Source organism: Aythya ferina, assembly GCF_964211825.1.
Source record: "Aythya ferina genome assembly, chromosome: Z".
Taxonomy (NCBI): domain Eukaryota; kingdom Metazoa; phylum Chordata; class Aves; order Anseriformes; family Anatidae; genus Aythya; species Aythya ferina.
In genome coordinates, this window is record NC_140299.1 from 44,158,447 (window position 1) to 44,185,695 (window position 27,249).

General features: G+C 37.2%; 1 protein-coding gene across 8 annotated transcripts in view; it reads left to right on the top strand.

Annotated features, from left to right (window-relative positions):
- Positions 1-27,249, top strand: part of AOPEP (aminopeptidase O (putative)) — a 199,148-nt gene that overhangs the window by 92,151 nt on the left and 79,748 nt on the right. For 4 of the 8 annotated variants that reach the window (XR_014687343.1, XM_084504751.1, XM_084504750.1 and 1 more), the window contains 3 exons: positions 4,504-4,547; positions 12,244-12,304; positions 13,512-13,718. Coding sequence is in view for 7 of the 8 variants with exons in the window: in XM_084504751.1 (XP_084360877.1) it covers positions 4,504-4,547; positions 12,244-12,304; positions 13,512-13,718 (312 nt within the window). In the remaining variant the exon portion in view is untranslated. The remainder of the gene's footprint in view (positions 1-4,503; positions 4,548-12,243; positions 12,305-13,511; positions 13,719-27,249) is intronic. The other 4 variants (XM_084504753.1, XM_084504755.1, XM_084504754.1 and 1 more) reach the window with 1 other exon arrangement.

Consider the following 27,249-nt stretch of genomic DNA (forward strand, 5'->3'; position numbering starts at 1 on the left):
ACAAGCTCAGACATTTTAACTTCAGATTGACTGTGTTTAAATTGTTAATTTATATGGCAGCTGATTAATTTACGAATCAGTTCGTTGCACTGCACATTTTGACAATATATTTTGTTAATACATAAAATCTATTTAGCTTTAGGCTATATCTTCATTTGAGGTACAAGTATCTTGAAAGAAGGAATCTGTGAGGTATTTTTCTTGAAGTGTCAGTATGACTGCGTTAAAAAAAATGCGTAACATAGTGCAATGCTTTTTTTTGGTGAGAAAACATCCTATTTTTTTCTGAAATACTGTTTCCATAATTAATAAACTTTGTATTTTAAAGGATAAAGAGATCATAATGAAGTAGGGATACTGAAGCTGGAGAACATAGCAGAGAGGAGTGAAACTAAGAGGAGCTCACAAGTTTTATAATCATGTCTAATGCAGATGAAAGAAGAAAAAGTGTGCTAATGTGTCACACATGTAATGTCCAACAAAATGTATATAAAACAATTATAAATATATAAAAAATATTTATATAAAAATATATTTATATAAAATGTATATAAAAATCCAAGCATATTTTTGTACCTCTTGTCTCAAGCGTGAAGATCTTAAAAGGAGCACTAAGTTTTACAAGTAGAATTGTTTTCTGTCAGGGAAAAGATCCGTATGTCTGAAAATGCCATGACCCTTTATGATACAGTACACAAGTTCTTCCCATTGTTGCTGAACTTACTAAGTCTCAAACTTCGGTCACCTGCTGTGGAATATCTTTTTACATTTCCGTTTCTGCTGTAGTAGTCTCCCACCTCTGCTGACCTAAAGTTTTTGTATTTGCTTAGCTTCCATTTAGCATCCTTCAAGCTTAAAACTGCTTGATAGTTTGTTAAGCAATATCATTTTACTGGAAAAAAAATTCTTGAATTGTGATCAGAGCAAACTGGCAAGGGAGCATTTCAAAAGTCGTGCCTGCTGAATCACAGCTCCAGCTTTTGCTTGATTTAGGTGGATGTAATTTAAATAAACAATCAAATACATCTTACATATGATTTTCTGCTGGATAGTCTTAAAGAGACGTTGTAAGAATGATTAAGAGCTGTAGGTAGAACTGTTGATATATAACATTTAATTCTTCATCTTTTCCATTGACATATATATATGTTCTTAATGTTTATACATGTTAAATAGAAGGAATCTGTGTTTATTTCAATATTTTAGGCAGTGGTATATTCAGTATTTTTAGTGGACAGTGAGAATTTGTGTAACTTCTGAAGAAATGGAAACATTTTTAATGAGTTCGAGACAGCTTAGGCTCTAGAGTCAAAGTGTTAGCAGAAAGCGTGTACAAGCTTGGATTTCTCTACTTCCCTTTCTGGGCTTTACTTTGAACTTTTGCATCAGTAAGGGAAGGAGGAATGCCAAAACTTTGTTCACTGAGTTAAGTAAAAATCAACATACTTTTTCCAATTTATCTGGTCCCCAAATGAGCTTGTGTTTGCTCTTAGGTGTCTTGACACGACCCCTGTACTACAAAGATGGTAAAGTCAATAAGAGAAATGTGGAGGAAAGGACTTCAAGAGGTTGATACCACCTGAAATAGCTACAATATCTAGATTTGTGCTTTTGTCTATTTAATATTCAGTGTTCTGTATATAATATCAACATGTGTGATCAGAGATGGGTAGCTGTGTGGTGCTTCAAAACAGTTCACGGTGAAAACATGCTGGTTAATTGCTCAGTACAAGAACTGCATTAATCATATAGCATCTTTAGTTATGGAATTAAAGGTCTTCTAAATTTGTATCTGCCTTGTTACTGCTTCAGGTAGCCTTCATGCCCAGTGTTCTCAAAGTCATATCCCTTGACCTTCTTCATTGGGTCTCCACTCTTCTTTGCCTTTGACCCAGACGTGCTATGTGCGTTAATGGTGCAAGGAAACCTCCTTGATCTCAGTGCACAGTGTGTATCCAGATTTGATCTGGTCAGCAGCAGCCCAGAGTTGCAGTTGTGAGCAAAAATGTTGGCTTCTGTCTGGAATATGGAAATACAATATGGTCTTTAGGGAATTAGCAAATCCTTTGTGAACATGTGTGAACTCATTTTTTCAAAGGCTTTTTCAGTTTAACCAAAGAAAATTTCACAAACTTCAGAATAACAGTTTCTGTATATAGGGAAAAGTTGTTTTCTACCCTCTGGGTTTCCAGCCAGGGAAGAGCAACAGAAGTAGCTAGGGAACTGAAATTATTTAATAATAGGATACTATTAAATATTATAAAATAATTGAATAATATGAATGTAAGCCAGTTTGATAATAATGCAGCACTGCAGTGATGTGATTGCTAACTCCTATTTTCTTTCTGACTTCATTGAATTACTTGTCACAAAGACAAAATGCAAACTTTATTTTATGATTGCAACTACCTTGGCCACCCATCCACAAGTCTTTGCTTCAAAGTGTAAGGTCACTAGAACCTCTTAAAGAAATGGCATCAAAGCTTAAAAATACTGTGTCCTCTAAATTTACTATTGAACCCTTCTGAACTGTTTTATCTGGAGAGGAAGACTAAAATAGCCTGAGGATGAAATTTCACTCCAGATGGTTAAAGTTTGACAAAATTATAAGCAACTGAAACTTCAGACCTATAAAGGGATGTGTCAGGCAGACTTGATAATAGGCAAGCATTAAAAGACATGTAAATATGAGGTAAGTGGTAATTCATTTTCCTATTCTGTTTTGAAGCATTGAAATAGAAGCAGTTAAAATAAAACAGAAGAGATTAATCCTTGTTTTAAAAATGTGTAGAGTGATTTCTATTCTTAGCAGGTATTCGGTGAGATGAAGACAGCTTTTATCAAATAAGGATATGTTTAATATCAAAGTAAAATACACAGAATATAAAACCACCATTAATACCAAAGGTATCTTCAAGTATACCATTGGACTGATCATAAAAAAAGATGCAGTCCAATCATTTAATGTGGCTGCATTAATGTATATCCAGTCTATACATTAATATATACCCAATCTATACCCAGTGGCAAGGTTGACCACTTCTGTATTACTTTTCAGACACTTAAGTCTTTGAAACATTTCTAATGGCAATCTTTTCTCCATTTTTTATGTTCTTTAATTATATGTGTAAGCTTACTCTGTACCTCCAGGAAAGTTTCCACAAGCTGAATGAGACAGAAGTTCTCTATCGATATACAGAACAATGGTAGAGAACTACAAGTAGTAGTAGGAAGTCACAGAATTTCATGCATTATCATCAAGTCATCTGTGCACTGTAGTTGGACAGAACCAGTGCTAGGGCAGTTACGGCACTCTTGCCGCAGTGAGCTTCGGCACTCTGTAATTCAACTTTACTCATAAGCAGACTGTGCAGCAATATAGTCCGGATCTTGATTATAATGTAAAGGAAGAAGACATAACAGTGTTGCTCAGTTGTTTCAGTTGTGCAATCACTCTTTCTTTGATTCCATAACAACGCCAGAGTCACACAGAAGAACAGCATCTTTTGTTGAATGCCATAGCAGTCCGTAAATTAAAGCTTCCTGTGTTTCAGAAAACGTTCTTCAAGACTTTAGAAAGCAAGTACTCACAATTAGAAATCAGTCTCTACTCATATAATGCAGTGAGGAACATCGTTATGCTATGAAATTTGTCTCCGCAGAAATTAGTATTAATAAAGTGGATTGCTTTATGAAATAGTATATAAACAAATAATTCATATTAATAAATCATCTTCTTATGAGGTTATTCAGAAGAGTGCATTGTGTCAAAGCGATTGCCATTAAAACTAGGGCGAATGTCTTGTATAGCACGGGGTGCTGGAGAACCTTTGAGTGATGTCATGTGTAGCTTCTATAAAGAGGGCTGTTTTTTGTGAGGATGATAGTAATACTGTTACACTGGCCTAGCACTTTCCTTCTAAATTCAAGAAATTCTATCTACCTTCTCTTTGAAGAGTTTGCTTTGTAGTTGGTGGTGGTTCACAGCGACATGAATTTTGTCAGGGAATGAGAAGTAGGTGTTGTCTTCTGCTCAGGAATGTGCATAAAAGAAAAGAAAAACAAAGCGTGGTCATATAATTAAAGACAATGTGATAACATAAGCACATTGAAGAGAATGCAAGTGACGCTCTTAACTCTGGTGTTTCTTAGCCTTTCAGTATGTGTAAAAGTATAACTTTTAACAGCTTTAAATATAGTTTGCATGTGTATTATAGATTAAATAAAAAAGGGAACGTGGGATTGTGTTAAAATAGTCAGCAGGCTTTTCAAGCCCATTTTCTATCAATATTGACACTTTTTCCTTGAGTGGGTTGGAAAACTGACAAACATAATGTGTGTTGTATAAATAATTGAGCAGTATAACACCAGAGCAGATACATAAACTTTCTTCTTACTGTTCTGCTGTCTGCAGTCTTTAAAAATCTATCACTCACTAGCAATGTAGATGTGCAGCTATCTCTTCATAAACATACTAACTGTGGTGCTTTGTTCATTTTCCAGGATTTTCTTTCCATGCTGTTGGAAGATGTACCTGAACAAAAAGAGTAAGTGAGAACCAGGCCAGGAAGGTCAAAGGAAAAAGTAGAAATTAGATCTGTTATAAATGGCTCAGTCTTCAAAATAGGACTATAATCAAAGTTTACAATTTATTAAAGGAATAGAGGTAAGCAAACAGCGCTGGGTGCACCGGGAGTCTCTGCTCCACCAAGACGCACACCAGTTACATCAAGCAGTTGATTTTTATGCTCCCAGGCTAATACATATTCATTACTACTTCTAGAAAAAAAAGGGTTATTATAATTAGTTTCTGGAATCCAACCCCTCCTACGGGAGCATGCGTATCTGTCTCTGGGGGTCCCTCTGGGGGTCTCTCGTGCTGAAGGCTCATAGTCTTCCTCCCTCATGTCCTTCTCCTGTGTCCAACTTGGCTGTATGTCAGAGACTTGTGCAGCGTCCCCCGCAAGCTTTGCCTTCTAGTTGTCCTTCAGCTTTCTCCTTCTTCTTCAGCTTTCTCCTTCTTCTTAATCTCCTGGCCAGATATCAGAGACTCGCATAGTGTCCCATGCAATAGTCATAATAGTTAGCAGTTGTTCTGAACCCCCCACCCCCAGATATCAGAGATTTCAAGGAACAGCTTACAAATACACTTCCCTTCAAGCTCTCTATTGACATGAATTGCTAAAACATTCCTCACAGATCTAAATTTCAGCAGTGCTAGCCATAAATAATAGAATTTCATTTAGTAATATTCTGAATGTTTCTTCCAAGCATATGTGTCTCTCTTTCTCTGTAAATTTTCATTTATATATACACACAACAATACAAGACTTGTGATGTAGCTATCCTGTGCTTCCCCCAGTTATTTAACTCTTTGCCTTTAACTTTCATGTTAGGGCAGCACTGAGATCTTGTGTTCACTACGTGATCTGAAGAGCCAGGCACAGCTGCTCAACTTAATTTGTAATCCTCCTGCCAGCTGCTCTTGGAACATGGTGCATGAAACAGAGTGATGGGGCCACAGCTTTGCCCCAGATCTGTGAGAGCAGAGAAGATGGTTGTTTTTTTTTTTTTTTTCCACAAGCAGTAGTCTGGAATCATACCCTCCCTGTCACACTGTGTGCGAATGGGGAAAAGATGGAAAGCACTAATGGAAACCCAGTGCCACACAAGTCCTTTGAAATCCTCCTGTGTGTGACTGGCTGAAGACGATACAGCCAGTCTTTAGCAGAATTTTGAATCCATCACTGCTTATTTGTTGTTTTGTTCTGTGCTACCTCAAACTGTGCTGCATATGCACGTTCCTTAAAACTAAACATTGCTTACTTGAAAAACATTAAGCACTCTAATATTGCAATGGAGGCTGGACTTTAAAAATAATAATAATTATAAAAAGAATATAAAAAATAACTATATTTAAATAACTATAACTATACAAAATAACTATATTTAAATAACTATAAATAACTATAAATAACTTTAAATAACTATAAAAAGAATAATAATTATTCTCAGCTGTGCCAACAGAGGCAAACTAGTGTGTAGCTAAGAGTAGCATGTGGCTCATGGGAGACTTCTGTAATGAGAACCGTGTTAGAACTGGCAGAGAGCAATCATACAACAGTGTGGAAATTTTCTGTAATTATTACCTTTGAGTAGTGCTACATTATTTTCTGCTTTTTGATACAGCAGACTATATCTAAAAGATTCTCTCTCTTCCAGTACATAAGTCCTTTCATTTTCAGTTACAGGAGTTTTTTTCAGTACATTCCCAATAATGAACAGTTCCAAAATACAGACACAACTGCTTAAGTTGCAGTCACTGATTTTTCCTGCCTTCTGTACTCAGAGGAGGAGACCTACATGCCTACAGGGCTACTTCACTGCCTGCTCTGACTCAATTTTCCTAGCTATAGGAATCCACTCTCCAAGACAGGATTCTTCTATTCCTGGACTGTGACTGAACACTGACATCAGACAGGCCTAGCACTACCTTTTTGTCCTTCAGCATCTTCTAGCTTGCCTTGAAGGTACATTTTTTCCAGTTAGGGGACTAATGGCAAGAAGAACAAACAAATAGCTATCTATATTATCCTTACCTGTTTTCAAATTCTTTTGAAGTGTAATATGCAGTGACTGTAGCCCTATATTAACTTGGCCTTTCTGTAACAAATCTACCATACTACTTGCTTGTAAATGAGGCATCTCTTTTGCTCATATATATTTTGAAAGCTCGCTGCAGTTTCTTCAAAAAAAATAAAATAATAAGAAAACCCCTCTTACATGTCTGTGTAGCATGGTGCACTAAATTTGATTAAAACTCTCAGTGGTTCCTTTTTCCCCAAGGCTTACAGCTGTATTCGTTGCTGTAAATTGATCCTTTCCACATCTGCCTAACATGTGAGCCATGCAAAAACTCAGTGTTTTTAAGGCCCTGTAGCACAGGGTGAATTTCACCAGCCTCAGATAAATCAGAGTTGGAGCTGCCTGTGCTCTTTATGAGTGCAAAAACAGTTTTTGAGTAGGTCAGTTCTGTTCTTTGGGGTTTCCTCGTGGTGTTTTTTATTCAATAACATAAACAAGAAGACTAATAAAGTTATTGTTCTAATAATACATAGTAGACAAAGGAAGGCTTGTGCTACATCTCTGCTATTTGTACTGTTAATAACTTGGTCTTACTAACCACATTCCTTGAATGTCTTTATAAATTGTCAGTTAAGTACCAAACCAGTGTTAAAATAATGCTGTGATTTCAAAGCACCGTTCTACATAGGTATATGTCTCTTTCTTTCATATTTGCTCTCTTGGATACTAACATTAAAGGCTACTTGCCATGAAAGTGTTGATTTTGATGGAGACAAAGAGCTGGTAGGCACCCAGCACCCAAAGCAAATAACTGGGAAAGGTTTTTGGTTTTATCTGGTTTGTTTTTGTGTTTGCTTTTTTTTTTTTTTTTCATTATTTTTGATTCCTCTTTTTTTTTTTTTTTTTTTTTTTTTTTAAGCCAGAATATATATATTTTTGGGTGGTCCTGTGTGGAGCCAGGAGTTGGACTTGATGATCCTGGTGGGTCCCTTTCAACTCAGGATATTCTATGATTCTATGATACATATGCTGGACACAAAACAAACACATAAAACAAACAAACAAAACATATCTGGAAGGTATGGGTACTTGACAGAGTCACTGATCTGTCACTACTCTTTGATTTGCCCTAACTATGTCTCCACATAGCTGTAATGGCTCATTTTGAAAATGATCAATGTAAATGAATGTATGTATACAGATAAAGCAAATCAGCAGATCTGCTCATTGAAATATTTTTAGCTGGATATGTTTACTTCTTTTCTTCCTTTAACACCCCACCCCCACCCCACTCCACCCAAAAAAGTTATGCACTTTCATGAGCTCTGTTTATTTGCTGCAAAATTTTATTCTGAAGGGACAAGATCCAGTCTCTTCCTTGAGTTGCTATGTAACAATCTTCTATAAGGCTAACTTTGAAACTATCATTAGTGCTAGTGTTTTACAGAGCTTTTTCTGAAGCATTGCATCTGGCCTGTACTGTATGGATGGATATTAGGAGCTCATTACTTGGCTGATCAGGTTATAGTCTATACAAATCAACAAGGGATGATGAGATAATGGATACACTAGAATTCTTAGTTTTCAGCAAGAACTGTGGAACAAAGCAATTAAAAAAACTGCGGTCTTGACAGAACTCTGCTGTAGTGCAAATCAATTAAACCCAGATTCCCATAGCCCAGTGCAGTACCTTGACCAGAAGGCCATTCAGGAAATCAGTAACACACCAGATTTAAGTCCATACAGATGCTTAAATGCAATATAAGCAGGTTGTATGTGCCCTTGGCTGGTGAAAGCTGGTAGCAACCTTTCCAAGGATTTCTCAGTTAAGCACTGATGCTTGATACATTCATAGTAGGTCTTTACTATAGTCTACATATTACTAATTAAAAAAAATTGTTATTTGTTGACTTTTAAAGATATATATATATACTTTTTTTTTTTTTTTTTTTTTTTTTTTGATGAGTGCTAATAAGAAAGTCCTAAATTGGGGCCAAAAAAGTGAACAAAACAAAGTGTGTGAAATGCAAACAAACAAACTGCATATGGGAATATGAAAGGATTTTTAGCTGAAGGCTGAAGGTGAGGGTGCTGTAGACAGAGTTATGGCAGTGTTGTAATTTTTACCCTTGAGATATATGTCAAAATTTCAGGAGAGACTAAACAATTTACAAGTGGTGTTTCTGCCTGGATTAGTGTGTTGTCAGGACAGTGCTATTCCTTTCAGTTTCATAAGCTTATTTCAAAGCCAGTGTTCTGAAGTGAACCATTGTAGGCTTAAAAAAAAATAAAGGGGAAGAGGGAGGAGTATATAATAAATAAAGGTACTATGTAGCAAAAGCAGTGTTATTATTTTTTTCCGAGGAAATCTTGACTTTTAATCTTTCTTTAGGTTCTGAAGAAGAAGTGGAGAAACTGGCAATGTAAAGCTGTGTTTCTTATCCCTAAATAAAACAATTAAATGCACAAGTAAAGGTATTTTATCCTATCTGCTAGTTCTGGTTCAGCATTGAAACACAAAGCTGTGTTGGGTTTGATTCATAAAATAATAAATTAAAAAATTGTTATTCTGATTATGCTACTTGAGACAGAGTAAGTAGTATGATCCACCCAATATACCTTTGACTGTATAAAATTTGTGTGTTCAATTTTAAGCTAGTCCTGTATGTGCTTTTTGCACTAACCAAACAGTAAGAAGCACTGAAGAAAAAAATGTTGTCTTATCTCAATGAAAGTGAATTGACTGGCTGTTTGGAGATACTTTGCTTTCTCTGTTCCCTTTGAAAAGGACTCAGCTAACTAACTTAGATTAGACACCACTATTGATAACACCGCATGAAGTATCTGGCATTCAAATGCTCTAAATTTCCACAAATAACAAGGTACTGTTAAAAGCTGACCAAATCTAGAAAAAGTGAATAAGTAGTTCACTTGAACGTAGAACACCACCCCATTATAAGCACGGTATCTATGCTCAGTTATCTGTGTAAAATCAATTTCCATAGTGATCAGACATGCAGAATGGCAATTTCCCTAAAATTTGGAATCCTGGCCATGTAAAAATGCTTCTACTTGAATGCTGAGATCATTTGAATCATGTGATATAAGGGGTTTATTTATTTACTTATCTACTGGTCTGTGGCACATCTCCTAATGTTTACAAGATGTATTTTGTCATTTCAGACAGCGATTGGGAAGATTTATTTTTCTCTTTGGAAATCATTCTTCTCATAGGACTTTTTAAGTCATCTCAGCCAGGCTAATAATGTCATCCCTTACTTGTAAAGACACTGGAAGAAAGGCTGGGACCTAAACTGCATGAACTGTCAAAACGTGTTACTAGCAGTGAATAGGCTAGTTGTGCTTCCACATTAAACCTTCTTGGCCTGCACCAAAATGTACAACTGATCAAAACCTGAAAAAAAATTGAAAACAAAAAATAATCAACAACAAAAAAAAATAGAGAAAAGAAAAGAAAAGAAAAGAAAAGAAAAGAAAAGAAAAGAAAAGAAAAGAAAAGAAAAGAAAAGAAAAGAAAAGAAAAGAAAAGAAAAGAAAAGAAAAGAAAAGAAAAGAAAAGAAAAGAAAGAATAGAGACTGAAAACATTAGATGTCATTAGTGTTGTTGTGACAGGAATGTTCTTTTTCTTTAATATGTATTTTACAGTTTTCACTAGGATGCTATATCCTGTGTATACAAGCATGTCCTGGTAGCTGAAAGACATAGGGCAGCATTTGTTAGTACAGGCGTTTTTGTGTTTAAGGCCCTTGGTGATTGCTTTTTGCCTTTGTTACAAAATTCCTGTGTAAAATTCCTTTTGGACAAGTATATTAGGACCAGATTGCATATTTTCTGTGGTACTGTTGAACAACTCAGTGCATAGTCAGCTGACTCTATTTTCATCAGGTACTCCCAGCCTTTATACGCATTAGCAGAATTTTATTCTGTCAAGTGGATTTGCTCATTTGCTCATTTTGCTCATTTTAATTAAGCTTCCTTCAGAAATCTGCTAAGTAGGGATGGCAGATCTAACAGCATGGTGGTGTGGCATGGAGGACGTAACTGTTAATTCTACCTCAGAGGAATACAACGCATAATACTGTTGAAAAATGGAGGGTAAATTTCTCATCTTGGATTCAGCAAAGAATATAAGTCAGACTATAACCCATGTCTGGATAAGTGCTGCTGCTACACATGTTAATGTCAATAATTTAAATCTTTGGTCACTCCAAAAAAAACTATCCAATTAAAAAAAAAAAGAAAAAATAAAAGGAAAAAAAAAAGTAATTACTATGATTGGTAAACGCATGGAAATTTTTACTCTATAACTGTGCTGACTGTGTCATCCAATAGCATATTGCTTGACTGCTTTTGAGACTCCATAAGCTCTCTAAGCATTAGTTTTCCCATTTGCATGTCAGGCATAACAGTGAGTGATCCGTCTCTCATTGGCGTAGTGAAAGTTAATCTTTTAAGGTGTTTTAAAATCATTCAGTAAAAATGACTGATGGATTCATTACTAATCCTTCACAGTCACTGGTACAGTACGTAAATAAGCCTCTTTTATGGTCAGAATTTCAAGCAGAGTTTTGTCAGGGTATGTGAAAAAAAAAAAAAAAAAAGCAAACAGGCTTCTTTGTCATGTAACTCTATTAAAAACTGTCTTGAGATGCTTGCCTTCCCACTTCAGACCTCAAATGGGTATTCTTTTCTTGGGTGCTTTGTTTAGGGGTCTACATTATACACATGAAAGTGGCTGCAAGTACTACAATGAATCTTGCCAAGTCATTACTATGCTCAGGACTGTGCACATAATTTTCCTTCTCAGAATATTTACATTCATAGAGAGCTTACTCAAGTGTTGAGTATTTTCAGTATTGGAATGCAGCATGAACACTAATTTACTTTTTTAAAAATTGACTTCTCTGTAATTTGGGAAGTTTTTAACCTGGGTTTAAGTAAATTCAACAAAAGTTTCTTACAAAAACAGAAGGGGAAATATAATTAATGAATGCACATATAATTAGCATGTGTTTCTTTTAGTCCATACCACACATAATTAGCATGTGTTTATTTTAGTCCATACAGCTTGATCATGACAAACTACTTATAGTTCATAGTAGTTGAGTCTCCAGACTATGCTGTGACTTCCCTGTGAAAGTTATCAGGGTATAATCAGGGAAAGTGCAGAAAAGATGAAAGTGAAACTGAAATATATTAGATACTTGGTAATTCTGAGGATTAAAATCCATCAGTGCCTTTTAAAATCCTTAAGTTTAAAGAAGCTTTGTTTCATTTCATCTTCTTTATGTATTTACATTTAGGCTGCTTCTATAATAATACTCTACTCAAAAAGTCAAACACCTGTTCCTAATTTATGTTTCATGACTGTAGTTTACCATCTTACACTTTCTCTGTCAATATTCATAAATTCTGAATTTATCCTTTTTTTAAAACACACAAAAAAATGGATCTGTCTTTAACATGGTCATATCACCTCCGATAGTATTATCCCATTAAAAAATAAAGAATTTATTACTGCATTACAGCTAGTACTTGGAATTCAAGGTTTTGCTCAGCTTCTATGTGGTTAATTGTCACATGAAAAATTGTTGGTTTTCTGTGTGTCCTTTAACTTTTTTGTTTATTTATTCAAGGTCTGGGTTAACTGTTGAAAGTATCTTCACAAACTGGCTTGACACTTCCGGAATACCAAAGGTAAATACAAAATATCTGTTCTCAGTTCTTTGTGGAGTTTTGCACGTTATATCATACTTTATTTTTAAATAAACAGTTTTGATGATGACTGATTTCCAGATATTTAAACACTGATCATTGACTTTTATTTAGTTATTTAGTGGTCACAAGCATTTAGTGGTCACTTCTACCATCATCTCAATGAACCTGCAAAAAGACAAATCTTACAAAATGTATCTTCCTGCTTAATATTGTAGTCATTGGAAGTATGCTTTACAGTATAATGCTGGTTTCTACTAAATGTTAGAAGCATTGCTCATAGTTGTCATTATAGAAATTACTGACAGTCATATGAACAGCAATGACTTCACTATATATTAAATATAACTATTTGTACTTTGATGCTTTGTGAATAGTGTGAGTTGCTTGTGAATCTGCTGCACAGATAACATTTCTTTGGGGTTCCAACTGTGTTGCAGTTGAGACCGAACATTATTTCCTGCTTTTAATGTTGAGAACTTTTTCATATTAATGTTTTAAATTATGTGAACTGAGAATACTTAGTAGTCTGTGGTATTTGAACACTTTGTATATTGCTTTTGTTACAAAATTGGCATCAGCCAAAGAAAGGTATCCCTGTAGAAAAGTTCCTAAAACAGCTTTTTCCAAAATATGTTTTTATTTTATATTTGGTGCTCTAATTATAATTGGTTTGCACTACACTGGCTTTGCTTAAGTTTCTTGGAATTTATCTTAAGTAGAGCTTGCATTGGTTTCCACTTTGCATTGCCATTTTTAAGAGTTAGAATGATAACCTGGTTTGTATGTGCAAAAGTGAGAGGTATGTAGGCAGCATGGCTTTGGCTCTCGGGACTGAGCATGTTTGCAAATAGAATTGTCAAAATGGGTCAAAATGACAAGCAGTGGTCTGTGAACCTGAGCCATACCTGAACACTGTGGTTGAGTTCTTGTCAGCTTCAGAGGTATCGTGCACCTTCATTGTTCTTTTTATGCTGTACAAGGTTCTCTGGGAAGTTTTGTCCGGAGATCAAAATGTTTGAAGACACCGTAAAATCATTATGGAATTTGCTTTTTGCTGTAAAACTGTTGAAAGGAATATTAGCTTTAACTGGAAGAGGGGAAGGGAAGGGGCAGTATCATCATGCATCTTCATGTTCGTTCATTTCTTGAAAAAGGATTTTGATTTTAATACTAAATTTCAATCAAGGTTTTGTTCCTAATAGAAGATCCAATGGGTTGTAGAACAGCTGCTTCAAGTATTGCACAGAAACTAAAGTTGCACAGTTACTGCTGTAAGATGCTGAACTGGCTGCCTGAAATGAAAGACTTTTCTGGCATTTTACTTTTAAGTATGTCTCTGAAGATGTCCCTTGCCAGTTTCCTACAATCAACTCTAAAATCACAAACAAGGAAGGTGAGAATAGACTAAATAATTGAAAATAGTGATTAGTGTGAAAACTGAACTCTCTGTTTATGTGAGCGAGTAGTATGGGCTGTTCAGAATGTCTAGCAAGTAGTTTCATAATACCCTGGGAGTATCTACTGGGTGTGTAAGCAAAATATACAGCAAAAATATTGGCACATTCAGTGGGCTTGTAAATCATCGTAAATTTTTGTTAATGACCAAAGAGATTTTCCTGATAGTTTGGCTGTTCTGTAAAATCAGCAGTGCCAACTGGAATAGTGCTGATTTAATTTTCTGTTCGTTTGAGAATCAGCATATGGACTTCGTCCATTTCTCTCTCTCTCTCTCTCCCTCATCAATAACCTTTTGACAATTTACTCTTGTTGCCTTCAGCACATCTCAGGCTCTTGCGGGAACTGGTTTCCACTTTACTGAAAGAAATGGAGTTATCATTCAGTGAATACAAAGCCTCGTTCACTTAGTGCTTTATTAAATCATGTGGGGAGGCCTTATTCCTGAAATCAAAACTGTAGAGGTTGCTTAGCAGCTCCTAATATGTTGTTAGTATCTGTAATCTGAATATGACTGTATTTACTGACTAGAGAACTATAAATACACTAGTGTGCTGTACAGGAGCTGATACAGAACCCTCCTTTAAAAGTATTTAAATTACTATCTTTCCAGCAAACTGATTTCTTAGCTCTCATGACAGATCAGGGCTGGCAAAGGCATGTAATCCACTTTCTTACATTCAGTTGAATTACCTGCATCAAGGAGAAGCCCAGGGACGCCACAGAGTTGATTTCTTCTCTTTTATAGGTTGCTAGGTGAGTAGACAAGGGTGTTTGTAGAGGAAGGCTTCTGTCTGCTCCTCTGGATGAAATGACATGGCTGAGCCCGCCAGTCAGGCAGTGTGAGCTTCGTGAGGCATACGTTGCAGCTGATTGCCTTTCTTGTGTGGTGGGGCAACCAAAAAGCAGCTGGTGAATCTTTGCTCCAAAGATGTCTCAAAGACAGAAAAGCGGCGTCCTGTGCCCTACACAGGATTTGGCAACTTTCTGCTTATCACCCTTACTTTGCGGACTGCTCTATGTCCTGTAGCATGGTAGTTAAAATATCTCCTGATTTACAAATAGTATCTAAGAGTTCACTGCATTTGGAGTGGAAACCTCCCTACTGAAAAGATTAACCTATGTTACAGGGTCATGCTGTCCATTCTGAAAATTACATCAGAACATAGTTCCTCTTGTATCTTTCCCATATGTGGATTTATATGTTTTTTACTGTCTTTGTTTGTTTCCATGGTGTTTTTATGTTTGGGTGGGTTTTGCTCAGGAAATCCATGTCGGCAGTTAATACAAAGAAAATTTACCAGGCTCAGCTGATTTGCAGCAGTATCTACCAAAGTGAAACTCCTAAAAAGAGTTTTCTTCCATGGTTATATCCAAATCTAAAGTACCCGTGCTTTGTATCATTTGCCATCCCTAGTCCTGTTCCCAGTTCTGTGCAGGGAACAGTATGTGTTTGTATCTATTTATATATATACACTCCATTATACTTGTAGTTTATAATTAGCAAAACTTTAATATTAGTCAATCTCTGTTACCATTGCAGTCTTTGAAAAGGCATGTTGTCTTTTCTGGGCCAGTTTCCAGGCTCTTATATATATCATTACTAATCAAAAGTAACACTATGTGAATTAAGGGAGTCATACTGATAAATAAAAACAGAATTTGGCCTGCCGCCATTAAAAAAAAAAAAAAAAAAAAAAAAAAAAAATTCTACATGCTAATTTACACTTTCAGCTTCTGTATTTTCTAAACCATTAAAGGTTAATCCTATAAAAGGAGTGTATGTGCTAATGCCTGGCCAGTCTTCTCATAAATGGAAGAGTATCACAGCACAGTGGCTCCCTTGAAGCTTGCTGTGTGGTAAGATTTTCTTATACACAAAACAAAAGGATCATAAGAGATGAAAAGCAAGCATTTCTGAAATATGAGCTTTCAGGAGGATTTGTTTTTCCAGGAAAGCATTGTGGTGGTGTTAAGTAAGGTGAAGCATGGTGTGTTGTTGAACATACAATCTATCAAACCACGTATCAGCAGCCTCCAGTCTGTAGTTCAATCTCAGAAGTGACTCACCGGTACACTGTAGCAACTTTTCATCAGGCACAAGGCTAGTAATGACTTAACGCCACTAACTGTAGTCGATGAGTTAAGCTGGCAGGTAGAATCAGAAATACCAAACAGTATTTAGAGCAGGAAAACACCTATGAAACTACTTAAATCCACTTAATTCCTGCCAGTGACGATTTGTTCTCTGAAGTATGGTTTCTGTTGTATCTTTCAATCTGTGTAATGTCCTACCTTAATTAGAGTTTAAAGCTAAAGAACTGTATGCTTGTTGAGCAAGATCTTCTTCTATTCTGCACAGACTTGTTTTTGTTATATATTGTCCATCTGCTTTTATGAGAATTGGTTATTCTATCATAGTGAATTAATCTTTTTTAAAAATAAATGTGAAATGTTTATTTTAAATTCTTGGGAATTTTTAAATGAGTAGTAGAAGAAATAACATCAAGTAGTATCTGCATCTCATAAACTCCCTACAAGTACTTTTTTTGCTCATTCCAGTTTTACCACTTCTTAATTTATTTATTTATTTATTTTCTCTGTGAAGCTACATTGTTTCATAGGTTGCTATTATTTACTGGTAAACTTGAAATCTATCTTGAGTGTTCTTGGGGCGTGCATTTGATTTGTTACCTTGTGTTACAAAAGTGACCCTCAGGTTCCCTCTTAAGTTGCCGCTTTATCCTGTTAAAGCGTAATTCTTATCCCCTCTTCCAGCTTAAGTTGTATTTCCTGATTGTAGTAGGTACTGCCAACAGGTATGTCAGAGCATGTGCATCTTTCTGAGAGCATTGGGAGAATACTACTCCATGATTTCTAATTCTGAATGAACATTGGAAGACTGCCTCCTGTTACAATACTAAGAATTTTACCACTGAAAAAGAATTTGTATTTTTTCGTCTCTGCACTATTTCTTGTTACTATGGTGAAGAAGTAGCTTAAGCTCTGCCTACTAATGTTACTTTTGTAAACCAACTATACTTCTGGAAATATGCAGGCGAAAGAATTCTTTCAGTGGTGAATATTTACTCATAGTATTTCTAGTTTTACTTACATGTGACTGGCTCTTGTGTCTCATACCTGAAGAAATGAAATGCAGAACTAAAGGAAACTTCATAAACTATTAAAAAAAAAAAAAAAAAAAAAGAATTAAAATGTAGTTTGTGCAGTGTTCTAAATCAATGTAGGTAATATCTTTCTATGGTTTCATAAATTTTAGGGGATGTTACAGCAGCAGCTCAGGCACTTAATATGATTTCTCATGAAGCAGTCTGTTACTAAGACGGCTCCTGGCTTTTGCCCCAGTTATAAGCTTTATAGATTTCCTGTTTCCTTTTACTAAGAGAAAATGACAGATGAAGGGATAGCTCTGCAGGCATAGTGGCTGTGGCATGGATGCGTTGTAGCATAGCGGTTAAAGTCGATTATTAACAAACCAAGCAAATTAAAGCATTTTTTAAAAGAATTGTCTAATGCTTTGTAACTATCCCTAGCAGTTGCTCACACAAGCTTTACAGAGGGTACTAGAAAAAAATTTCAGCAGAAAAATTCTTATTGTATTGGAGTGTAACTAAAGGCTTACATATGTTAATGCTTGGTATTTCTAGTCAAGCCTTATCTTGTACTTTTTCTCTCTGGATATATACAATAACTGCTTATTAGTGGATGTCAACAATGAAACAGTAAACAAATGAAATCCGTGTTGTTTGTTGAGATACGGTGAATTTGTAGGCATTAGCAGAAAACACGACCTGCTATGTAGAAAAATCTCATTTAAGCTTGTAATTCGGGGAGACAAATGGGAAAGGGCTATGAAGAGGTACAAATTTTCATACTTATTTAATAAATTTTAACTGTGAATGTTAAATTCATTTCAAACTTGGTAATAAGTATTAGTCACAAGAATAACGTGCTGCTGCTTAAGCACTGAAGTTTGCTACTCACTATTATCTTTGATTATTTTATCTGAACATAGAATCATAGCATGGAGCCTTTTGTGTATGTTTTCATATCATTGCAAGGGATATAACTGACAGGTACTGAATTCTAATAATTCTGATGAACATATATATCAGAATTAATCTGAAGAAAATGTAATTGCTACTTAGCAAAATACACATTCTTGTACATGGATGGAAAGCACCCTGAAAAATAGATGCTTCCCCTCAAAAAAAAAAGGGGGGGGGGGTGGTGGTCCTATTGATATTAAACTGCTTGCAGATTGGCAGATGAAAAAAACCTCTCAAAGTCCTTAAAAACTTAAATCAGCACAGATCAACAATATATATAATTTCATGGAATCTCTAATGATAACAAGAGAATGAGAAAAAACTTTTTCAATGTTAATCATTAATGCTGTGTATTTTCAAAAATTAGTCAACATTTCCTCCCATTTCCTTAAAAGAAAAGATGGGATTTAGGAATATACTGCATAGTACTGTAACATGCATAAATGAGAGTTGAATTACAAAGAGAAACAAATCAAAACAGATTGCACAAACAGACTTTCTCTCTACACTGTAAACTCTTTGAAAGCTGTTTTAGATAAAGATTATGCATTTGAAAGTCTTTCTAGACAGACCAAACTGGAAAAAAATTGATATTTTGTTTGTGGCAAATTATCAAATAAGTTAAAAGGTCTATTATTATTTAAATAATAATAAGGAGGACAAAGTGATCTAAAGAAAGTAATTGTCATAAAATGTAATTATAATTTAATTAGCTGTTCCTATAAATAATACTTAATACTGCTAAACAAGGTCCAGACTGATGTGTTTTTGTTTGTTGGATTATTCAAAAGCCCAAGGAAATTGCTTATATAAAATGATGCATCACCAAATTTATTTCAGATATATATATTTCAAAATCAGGAATATCTTATAAGATTGTTACAGTTTTAGAAAGTTTCAGGTAAATTTCTTCAGGATTGCGTGTGATTGCTGATTTTAGGGGCAAAAGAGATATTCATCATCAAAACAACATTTTAATGAATTGTTGTGTGGTTTCCGTTCCAAGATTGGAAAACAGGCTTTCTCAGGTTTGCCACCTACATAGTGCTGACTACCTTGAATGTAGATGTTCATTTTTAAATATTAGAGTTGAAAATATTGGCCACAACATTTCAGTGCCTCCCTTGTTCTTGTTTCTAAAAGTGAAGTTTAAACTATAATTTCAGTAATCTTATTTTAGCCATTAATTGAATGATTCAGGAAAAAAAAAAAAAAAAAAAAAAAGCGCTTCTGAGATTCAGAGCTGGAATGCACTTCTGCAGTAATGCTGAGGTGGATACTTCACTGGATTTAGTTTAATGACCTGCTAAAACACTGGCATACGTCTCCAGTCAAAAGTGAGATTTTCACAAACATTTTTCTGTTTTCCCTCAGGATGTCCATTGGCATCATGTAGCTTAGAGGTACAACAGTAGTACTAGTATAGTAAATCTGAATGAGTAATAGCTTGTTCAAAAGGTTAAAGTGCATTTGAAATAATGTTCCATTTCTAAAATAAAGGTGGACTGGATTCCACACGTTTGTTCATTAGAATCTCTTTCAAAACAAATCTCTAGCAGTCGTTCCGATTCCCTTTTCCTATTAATTGCATTGCTGAACACAAAAGCTATGTTATGTGCAGAATGACTGGGCTTATCCCTGCTAGAAAGGAGCTATGTTTGGTATCTCAAGAACAATAAGGGTTTGCTGCCTGGTTGATCAGTGCTGGTTCAAGTTCACATTCCCAAGCTCCCATTCCCCCACCTACATATGCAGGGGGTGGAAACAGCAAAGGGAGGGAGGACAGGTCCTTTTTTTACACAAAGATGCAGAACAGAGACTTGCCAAATATGTACACAGCCAGGCTTGCATTGCCATAAACACTGATTTTAATCCATTGCTTGTAAAAACAATGAAAAGAGCAGAAGTTAGTAACCAATTAGTTTTTGCTGTGTCTGTTGTTTTACTTGTCTAGTGGAAACAATTCACAGAGACTTAAAATATTTTTGTGATACCTTGCAAGAAAACAGATTTTCTATATTGATTAGTGAAGAGTAGTCCTCTAAACTTATGAAGTCTCTCCAATTTAACATCCATTATAAGTAGTTTTAGCAAATTGGAGACCAGATATGAAATAATGAAAAGTCAAATTCTACTTTAGTAAATACATGTAATATTTGAGATATATTTAGTGCCGGAGAATGGAGAGTTGGCCATGAAGCTCAGGGAAATATTGTATGTGACAGGAACAAGTTACCACCTTCCACAGTGGTCTAGGGCTTTTGAAAGAAACACACATTTCACTGCCTGGAAAATTTCCCTGTTCTCTGGCCTTTTAGAGAGACACGCTTGTGAATGGAAGGAATGAACATGTAGGGGAGATGTGTATTTGTACGCATGCACGAGGTACACCATGTACCTGAAATCCATGTAGCCCCCTGTAATGCTGGCCAATAAAACTGTGACCATCTGATTCAAGCAGAGGTCAGAAACTCAAAGTGCGCCCGCCACTGCATTCCCAGCTGGCCTGAGCTGGGGAAGGAAGCTCTTGCTTTTGAGCTTGGTGATTTTTTCACACATTCTGCAAAAACACTGAGCTACTGAAGTACCTCTAGAGAACAGATTGTAACAAAACATTATAACAGCCTTCATTCCATCTGCATCAGTTTGTTGTCCTCCACAAAAGTAGATATTAACAATGTCAAGGTCTTTCCTGGTTTATATTACCTTCAGTCATCCCCTTATCATTTAGCAGGGCTTTCTGGTCATAAAGATACTGTGGTGGTTTTACCATGCTAGGCAGCTAAACACCACAACTGCTCTCTCAGTCCCCCTCCTTAGATGAGGAGGGGAAGAAGTAAAGTAAAGAGCAACTCACGGGTTGAGATATTTTAATTAAAGGGAAAAAATAATTATTAAGGAAAAAAATATTATTAACTAAACAATTTAACTAAAGGAAAAAAAAAAAAAAAAGGAAACGGGAAAAGGGAGAGGGAAAGGGAAAACTCAGTTTTTCTCACCTTTTTTGCCCACCCCCTAGGAGGGTTAAAGAGTATCCTGATGCTGTGCCAGCACTGCTCAGCAGCAGACACAACACTGGTGTGATACCACTGCTGTTCTAGCTACAAGTGCAGAGCAAAGCACTGTATGGGCTGCTGCAGGGAAAGTTAACATCCCAGACAGACCCAGTACAGATACAGATGATGATCACCTTCTGTTTACTAGTGGAGAAAATAGGTGATCCTTCTAAAACCCATTCTATCTGCATAAGAAAGTTTGGTGGGTTAGCCTGGGCTGGCTGCTGGCTGCTCACCAAGCTGCTTTCTCACCTCCCCAACTTGAGAAAAGTACAGGTTGAGATAAGTACAGGGAGATCACTCACCAGTTCCTCTCTGCCAAGTGCTGTGGGGAGATGGAGAATGGGACCTGCTGTCAGTCCCTCATGCTTTGGCTGTGCCCTGCCACTCCTTCTGCCTCACAGAATCACAGAATCACAGGATTTCTAGGTTGGAAGAGACCTCAAGATCGTCGAGTCCAACCTCTGACCTAACGCTAACAATCCCCACTAAACCATATCCCTAAGCTCTACATCTAAACGTCTTTTAAAGACTTCCAGGGATGGTGACTCCACCACTTCCCTGGGCAGCCTGTTCCAGTGTCTAACAACCCTTTTGGTAAAGAAGTTCTTCCTAACATCCAACCTAAAACTCCCCTGGCGCAACTTAAGCCCATTCCCCCTCATCCTGTCACCAGGCACATGGGAGAACAGGCCAACCCCCACCTCGCTACAGCCTCCTTTAAGGTACCTATAGAGAGCAATAAGGTCGCCCCTGAGCCTCCTTTTCTCCAGGCTGAACAAGCCCAGCTCCCTCAGCCGCTCCTCGTAGGACTTGTTCTCCAGGCCCCTCACCAGCTTTGTTGCCCTTCTCTGGACTCTTTCGAGCACCTCCATGTCCTTCTTGTAGCGAGGGGCCCAAAACTGAACACAGTACTCGAGGTGCGGCCTCACCAGAGCCGAGTACAGGGGGACGATCACCTCCCTAGCCCTGCTGGCCACACTGTTTCTTATACAAGCCAGGATGCCGTTGGCCTTCTTGGCCACCTGAGCACACTGCTGGCTCATATTCAGCCGACTATCAACCACTGCTCCCAGGTCCTTCTCTGCCTGGCAGCTCTCCAACCATTCCTCTCCCAGCCTGTAGCTCTGCTTGGGGTTGTTGCACCCCAGGTGCAGGACCCAGCACTCGGCCTTGTTGAACTTCATGCAGCTGACCTCAGCCCATCGGTGCAGGCCATCGGTGCAGCCTATCCAGATCCTCCTGCAGAGCCTTCCTGCCCTTGAGCAGATCGACACACGCACCTAACTTGGTGTCATCTGCAAACTTACTGAGGGTGCACTCTATGCCCTCATCCAGATCATCCATGAAGATATTAAAGAGGACCGGCCCCAGCACCGAGCCCTGGGGGACGCCACTAGTGACTGGCCTCCAACTGGACTTGACTCCATTCACCACGACTCTTTGGGCCCGGCTATCCAGCCAGTTTCTAACCCAACGAAGCCTGCGCCAGTCCAAGCCAAGAGCAGCCAGGTTCTTGAGGAGAATGCTGTGGGAGACGGTGTCAAAAGCCTTGCTGAAGTCAAGGTAGACCACATCCACAGCCTTTCCCTCGTCCACCCAGCACGTCACTTTGTCATAGAAGGAAATCAGGTTTGTCAAGCAGGATCTGCCTTTCATAAACCCAATTTCTCTGTTCTCTGAGAACAGCCTTCCCCTGCTCCAGCGTGAGCTCCATGCCATGCAATGCAGCCCTTCATAAATTGCTCCAGCACAGGTCCTTCCCATGGGCTGCAGTTCTTAAGGAGCTGCTCCAGCTCGGGTCCATACCACCTGCACCACAGTCCCTTCAGGAGCAGAGTGCTCTAGCATGGGCCTGCCACTGGACACGGCTCCTGCTGGAAAACCTCCCCCTGCACTCAGGACTTGTCCATTAACCAAAAGCCACTAAGTTTTGTTGTTGTTGTTTTTGCCTTTTCTTAAATACGTTCTCACAGAAGAATCACTGGCATTGCTGAAGGGCTTAGCTTTGGCCAGCGGGAGCTTCCTTTTGGAGCTGACTGAAACTGATTCTGTCTGAGATGGGGACAACCCCTGGTATCTTCTCACGGAGGCATCCCCTGCATCCTCCCCTGTCCCTGCTACCAAAACTTTGCCACATAAACTTAATGCAAAAGTGATGTGTTTTTCTCCCCCAGAATGCTTTAGCTATTTTGTCTACTCTCTTCTATGCCCACAGTGAAATTTAAATGCCAAAATGAAGATGTCTTGGGAAAGATAGTTTTGAAAGGTCTATTGGCGGACAAAACTAATGGTCAATATAAAAATTAGTAGTAAAAGCCATGGTTCAGCTAATAGTTATTATCCTTAGCATACAGGCCAACAGAGAACTAATTGACTTTTGTCTTGAATAAGTTTCCTTTCTGGAACTGCTGGAAGGGTTTTTGATTGCTTCAAGAGATCAGTAAGACTCAGAGGTCAGTGTCTCTGAAAGATGTATTTTATTTCTTAAACAAGAAACATAGCCTTGTTTTCTCTGAGTCTCTTCACGCTGGAGGAGGAAGGAAAACACTACCTGTCATGAGTGGGACAGGACTGTCCAGTGTCTATGTTCAGGCATGTTTATTTTTGTTTTTCCCTGTAATTTCAGTTATGAGAGCAGCAGCAGCAACAACAACATAATAATGCCAAGGGACTTTCAAAGTCCTATGTATTTCAGCCAGCCAGCAACTATCCACTGACTACCAAGATCTCAGTGTTGGATGGAGCAAAAGTGAAATTTGTAGAGGTTTCTCTTATGTCACTGATAGTTGAGCCCTGACATTTTCCTCTGGGTTCAGAAAGTCTGATTCACATTACTTTTAAATTAAACAAGTGCAGGGCCAACCTGAAATGTGAGGCCTCATTTCCATACATGATTGTATTAAAGAGCATGACATCTTTTAAATATTTTCTTGCTTCTTGTAGAGGAAGGTGTTGTAATTTACAGTCTGGACTGTGCTTTATTGAAAAGTATTCCCACACATGGGAATACTTCTCAAGCAGAAAAGCCTAAATATAAAAAACCAATAATATACTCTTCCAGTTGCTCCAGAAGGTCACCTAGTGAGAGTACCTGATGAAATCAGAATTAAAAAAAAAAAAAAGCATAATCAAAAGTATTATTATAATATATATGTGATATATAATTTATATGTCATTATGTGCTACATATTATTATTTACTAATAAGTAATAAGCCTTATAATAATCTAAGTAATCTAATTATAATAATCTAAGTAATAATCTAATATTTAGAGATCCCATGGGCATGTGGTCAGAGATACTTTCTTTATCAGATTGTGAATTTGATCTGGGACTAAAGAGGCAGTTGCAGTGATTCATCTTTAGGTAGAAACTTTATCCCTAAAGAAGGCCTGTTAATATGGATATGAAGGACGTATTTGCAGTATTTCCTGCCACAGTATTTGAAAGTCATGTTGAAGTGTACTGAAAGTACATCCTCAGAGTTTTTGTTTCTACAGATTTTTATCTCTTGGAGGTAGATATATTTTCAGGAATGGCGAGTTTGATTTGAACATAATGTCTCTGTAGAGGTGTTTCATTGAAGAATGTTAAAAACAGCATGCTGATCTGAAAAGAGTATGTTAACACCACCACAGACACTTTTGGAGGAATTAGAGCACTTGGATTTATGTTATCAACATAAATTACCATTTTTCCTAAAATACAAATACAATCTGATTTCCCACTTCAGTGAATGAAGTTGTCCCCATGAAAACTGCAGTCAATTGGAGGACTTGCTGTTCTTAAAGGAGCATAGTCTGGACTGGATTGCTTTTTCAGTAATTTTGATCAGCCGTTGATATACTGTGTCTTGCAAGTAAAGTTGCAATGTGGATGCAAGCAGCCACCTTCTGATTTTCAGTGGTAGCCTACTGCCTCCTGAGTGTCTCTGCCAGATTTTGGTAACAGTAGGTCTTTAAAAGGCTTGAAAATATTGCCCTTGGAGAATTATATAATCCAATGTTTCAAGCCATTATTAATCATCTTGTTAGCTTCTGGATAAAATATTGCTTTAAAAATTTATTGCAATTTTCCAGAGATTTTTCTTTTCTCTTGCTGTTGTCTACATAGACCTGAATATATATACGTATATGTGGGCGTGTACACACAGTGTAAAATTCAGTAATTGAGAGGAATCGAACGTCTAGAAATTAGAGACTGGAAAATATGACTCGACTGCATTAGTTACTATCCTCAGCTTTGTAGAAGCTCTTCTAAAATTCATTTACAGTAGATAGTTTTAGTTTTATTACACTCTTTTCAATCTTTTATCTGTGCTTTCCAGTATCTGAAAACTGCTGCAGGCAAACAAAATGGCACCGATTCAGTGTCCTCCAGAGATAAAATGACCTTGGTTGAGCAATACTGAATGCTTTAGCATTAGAGTGGCACAGACCAGCTGAGATTATAGACAATTCATGCAAAGGGAAAGTGTGCAATTATGATTTTTCATTGATTCATGAAATATCATTAGTAGTCATCACAGCCTAATTAATATAAAATCATTTTGTGCTTCAATTAAAAAGGAAATGGTTGCCTGTTGCATAAATATCCTGTTGTTTTCTAGCCTACGTACAATCCTGAAAATTCATTGTATGCTTGGGACCTGGTCTGACTTGAAGAATAACTGATGTGTAAATCCCTGTCTAAGTCATGTACAAAGGGTATTGGGCCTATCTTCATCCAGTTGGTAGAAAGTGCGACCTCTTCCCACATATTTCAAAATTCTGCTTTAGTCCTGGTTCTGCAAGAGTGAAGGATCCTAGGATCCTTTGAGATGGATAAATGCTTGCTCCCAGTCTAAGCGTTACAAACGATAGCTCCATTAGCAGTTTCTGAAAGCTGTGCCCAACAATGACATGCAGGATGGACTCAACCCTTAATTTCAGTTGTGAGGGGATTTGAGAATGACAGGTCATGGTCATGAGGACACCACCTAGGACTGCTGGTGAAGAATGAGGCAGTCACAATCCCGTTAATTGGGGTGTTCTATTGCCCTTTTATCTAGTGTAAGCTCTTTCCTTTTGGGGTGTGGAAGAACATGTTGGAGATCAAATATTCTTAAAACAATCTTTCCTGTGCTGTCTTCCCCTCCTCTTCCTTTCATTCTTTCCATTCTCCCTCTCTTTCTCTCACTCTCCTACTGTTTTCCAAGCAAATTTTCCTACTCTGATCATGAGATAAATCTTACTGAAGCCCGAATAAGTAGAGTTAACAGCTGACTGCACAGCTGGTGTGCTGTGACCACAGCTCGTTCAGCCCACCCTGCTTCTCTCACTGCTTTCTTTACACTGCAGTCTGTCTGTGTGGACACATTAGTTCCTATCTTAAGCAGCAGTGCTGTCATCCTACAGTAGATGAGTGTGGAAGCTATGATGTGCACAGCAGCCACCACCAGGGAACCCCAGGTGTTGGCTCTACAAGGTATATTTCCATTATAAAAATCAATAACAGCTCCTGGTGAGTTGCCTTCACTGCTGTGCACTACTGGCAGGAAAAGAGGAGCTACTTCTGAGTTTTAACACACATTCTGTTTGTTTCAGAAAGTAGGCATTTTCATCCCAGGCCGGCCTCAGGGTCTTTGGATCTGCAAATCAATGTCTCTTCTTACCTTTTTTCCCCTACTTTTCTCCAAACTTTTGACGGGAGAGAAAGTGTAATTCTTTAAAGTATTTTGGGAAAGTGTGTCTCACTTTTTCTATGACCCAGTCCCTCCCATAACTTCTGTGGGAATACATGATCTAATCTGCTAACTGATTAAAGGAACGCTGTTTTTTAGGTAACTGCATTAATGCGTGTTTGCCATTAACATCACTTTTTTTTGTTCATGTTCTTGTTCGGTTTCTTTGAACTGTGCTCTATTATTTGCTTCATTCAGACACGCACAGTTCAAGAGTCAATTTATAGCAGCTTTCCAGAGCTACTGTTTAGTGGAAAATCTGTTGTTTTACGAAATAAAAATATGTTGTTGTTACTGGTTTTAAGTGGACCTGTTGTGTGTGTGAAATAAAAATCTATAATAAGATTTTCTACTGTGATAGCTCTATTAAAAAGTTCTTTGTATAATAGGTCATGGTGAAGTTGCTTCTATTTAAAGCATTGAGTTTGATCTCAGCTTTGATCTATAGCTTTTGATCTTGAAAGAAGGATGTTGTGGCAGTGAAACAAAAAGAGTAGGAGAGAGGGTTATTTTTTTTTAATTTTTTTTTTTTTAGTTATAGAGTTAAAGGGATACTGTCGAGATTTAGCACACACTAATTTGGACCTACCTTTATTTGCTTAAATCTGTTTGCAAAGTC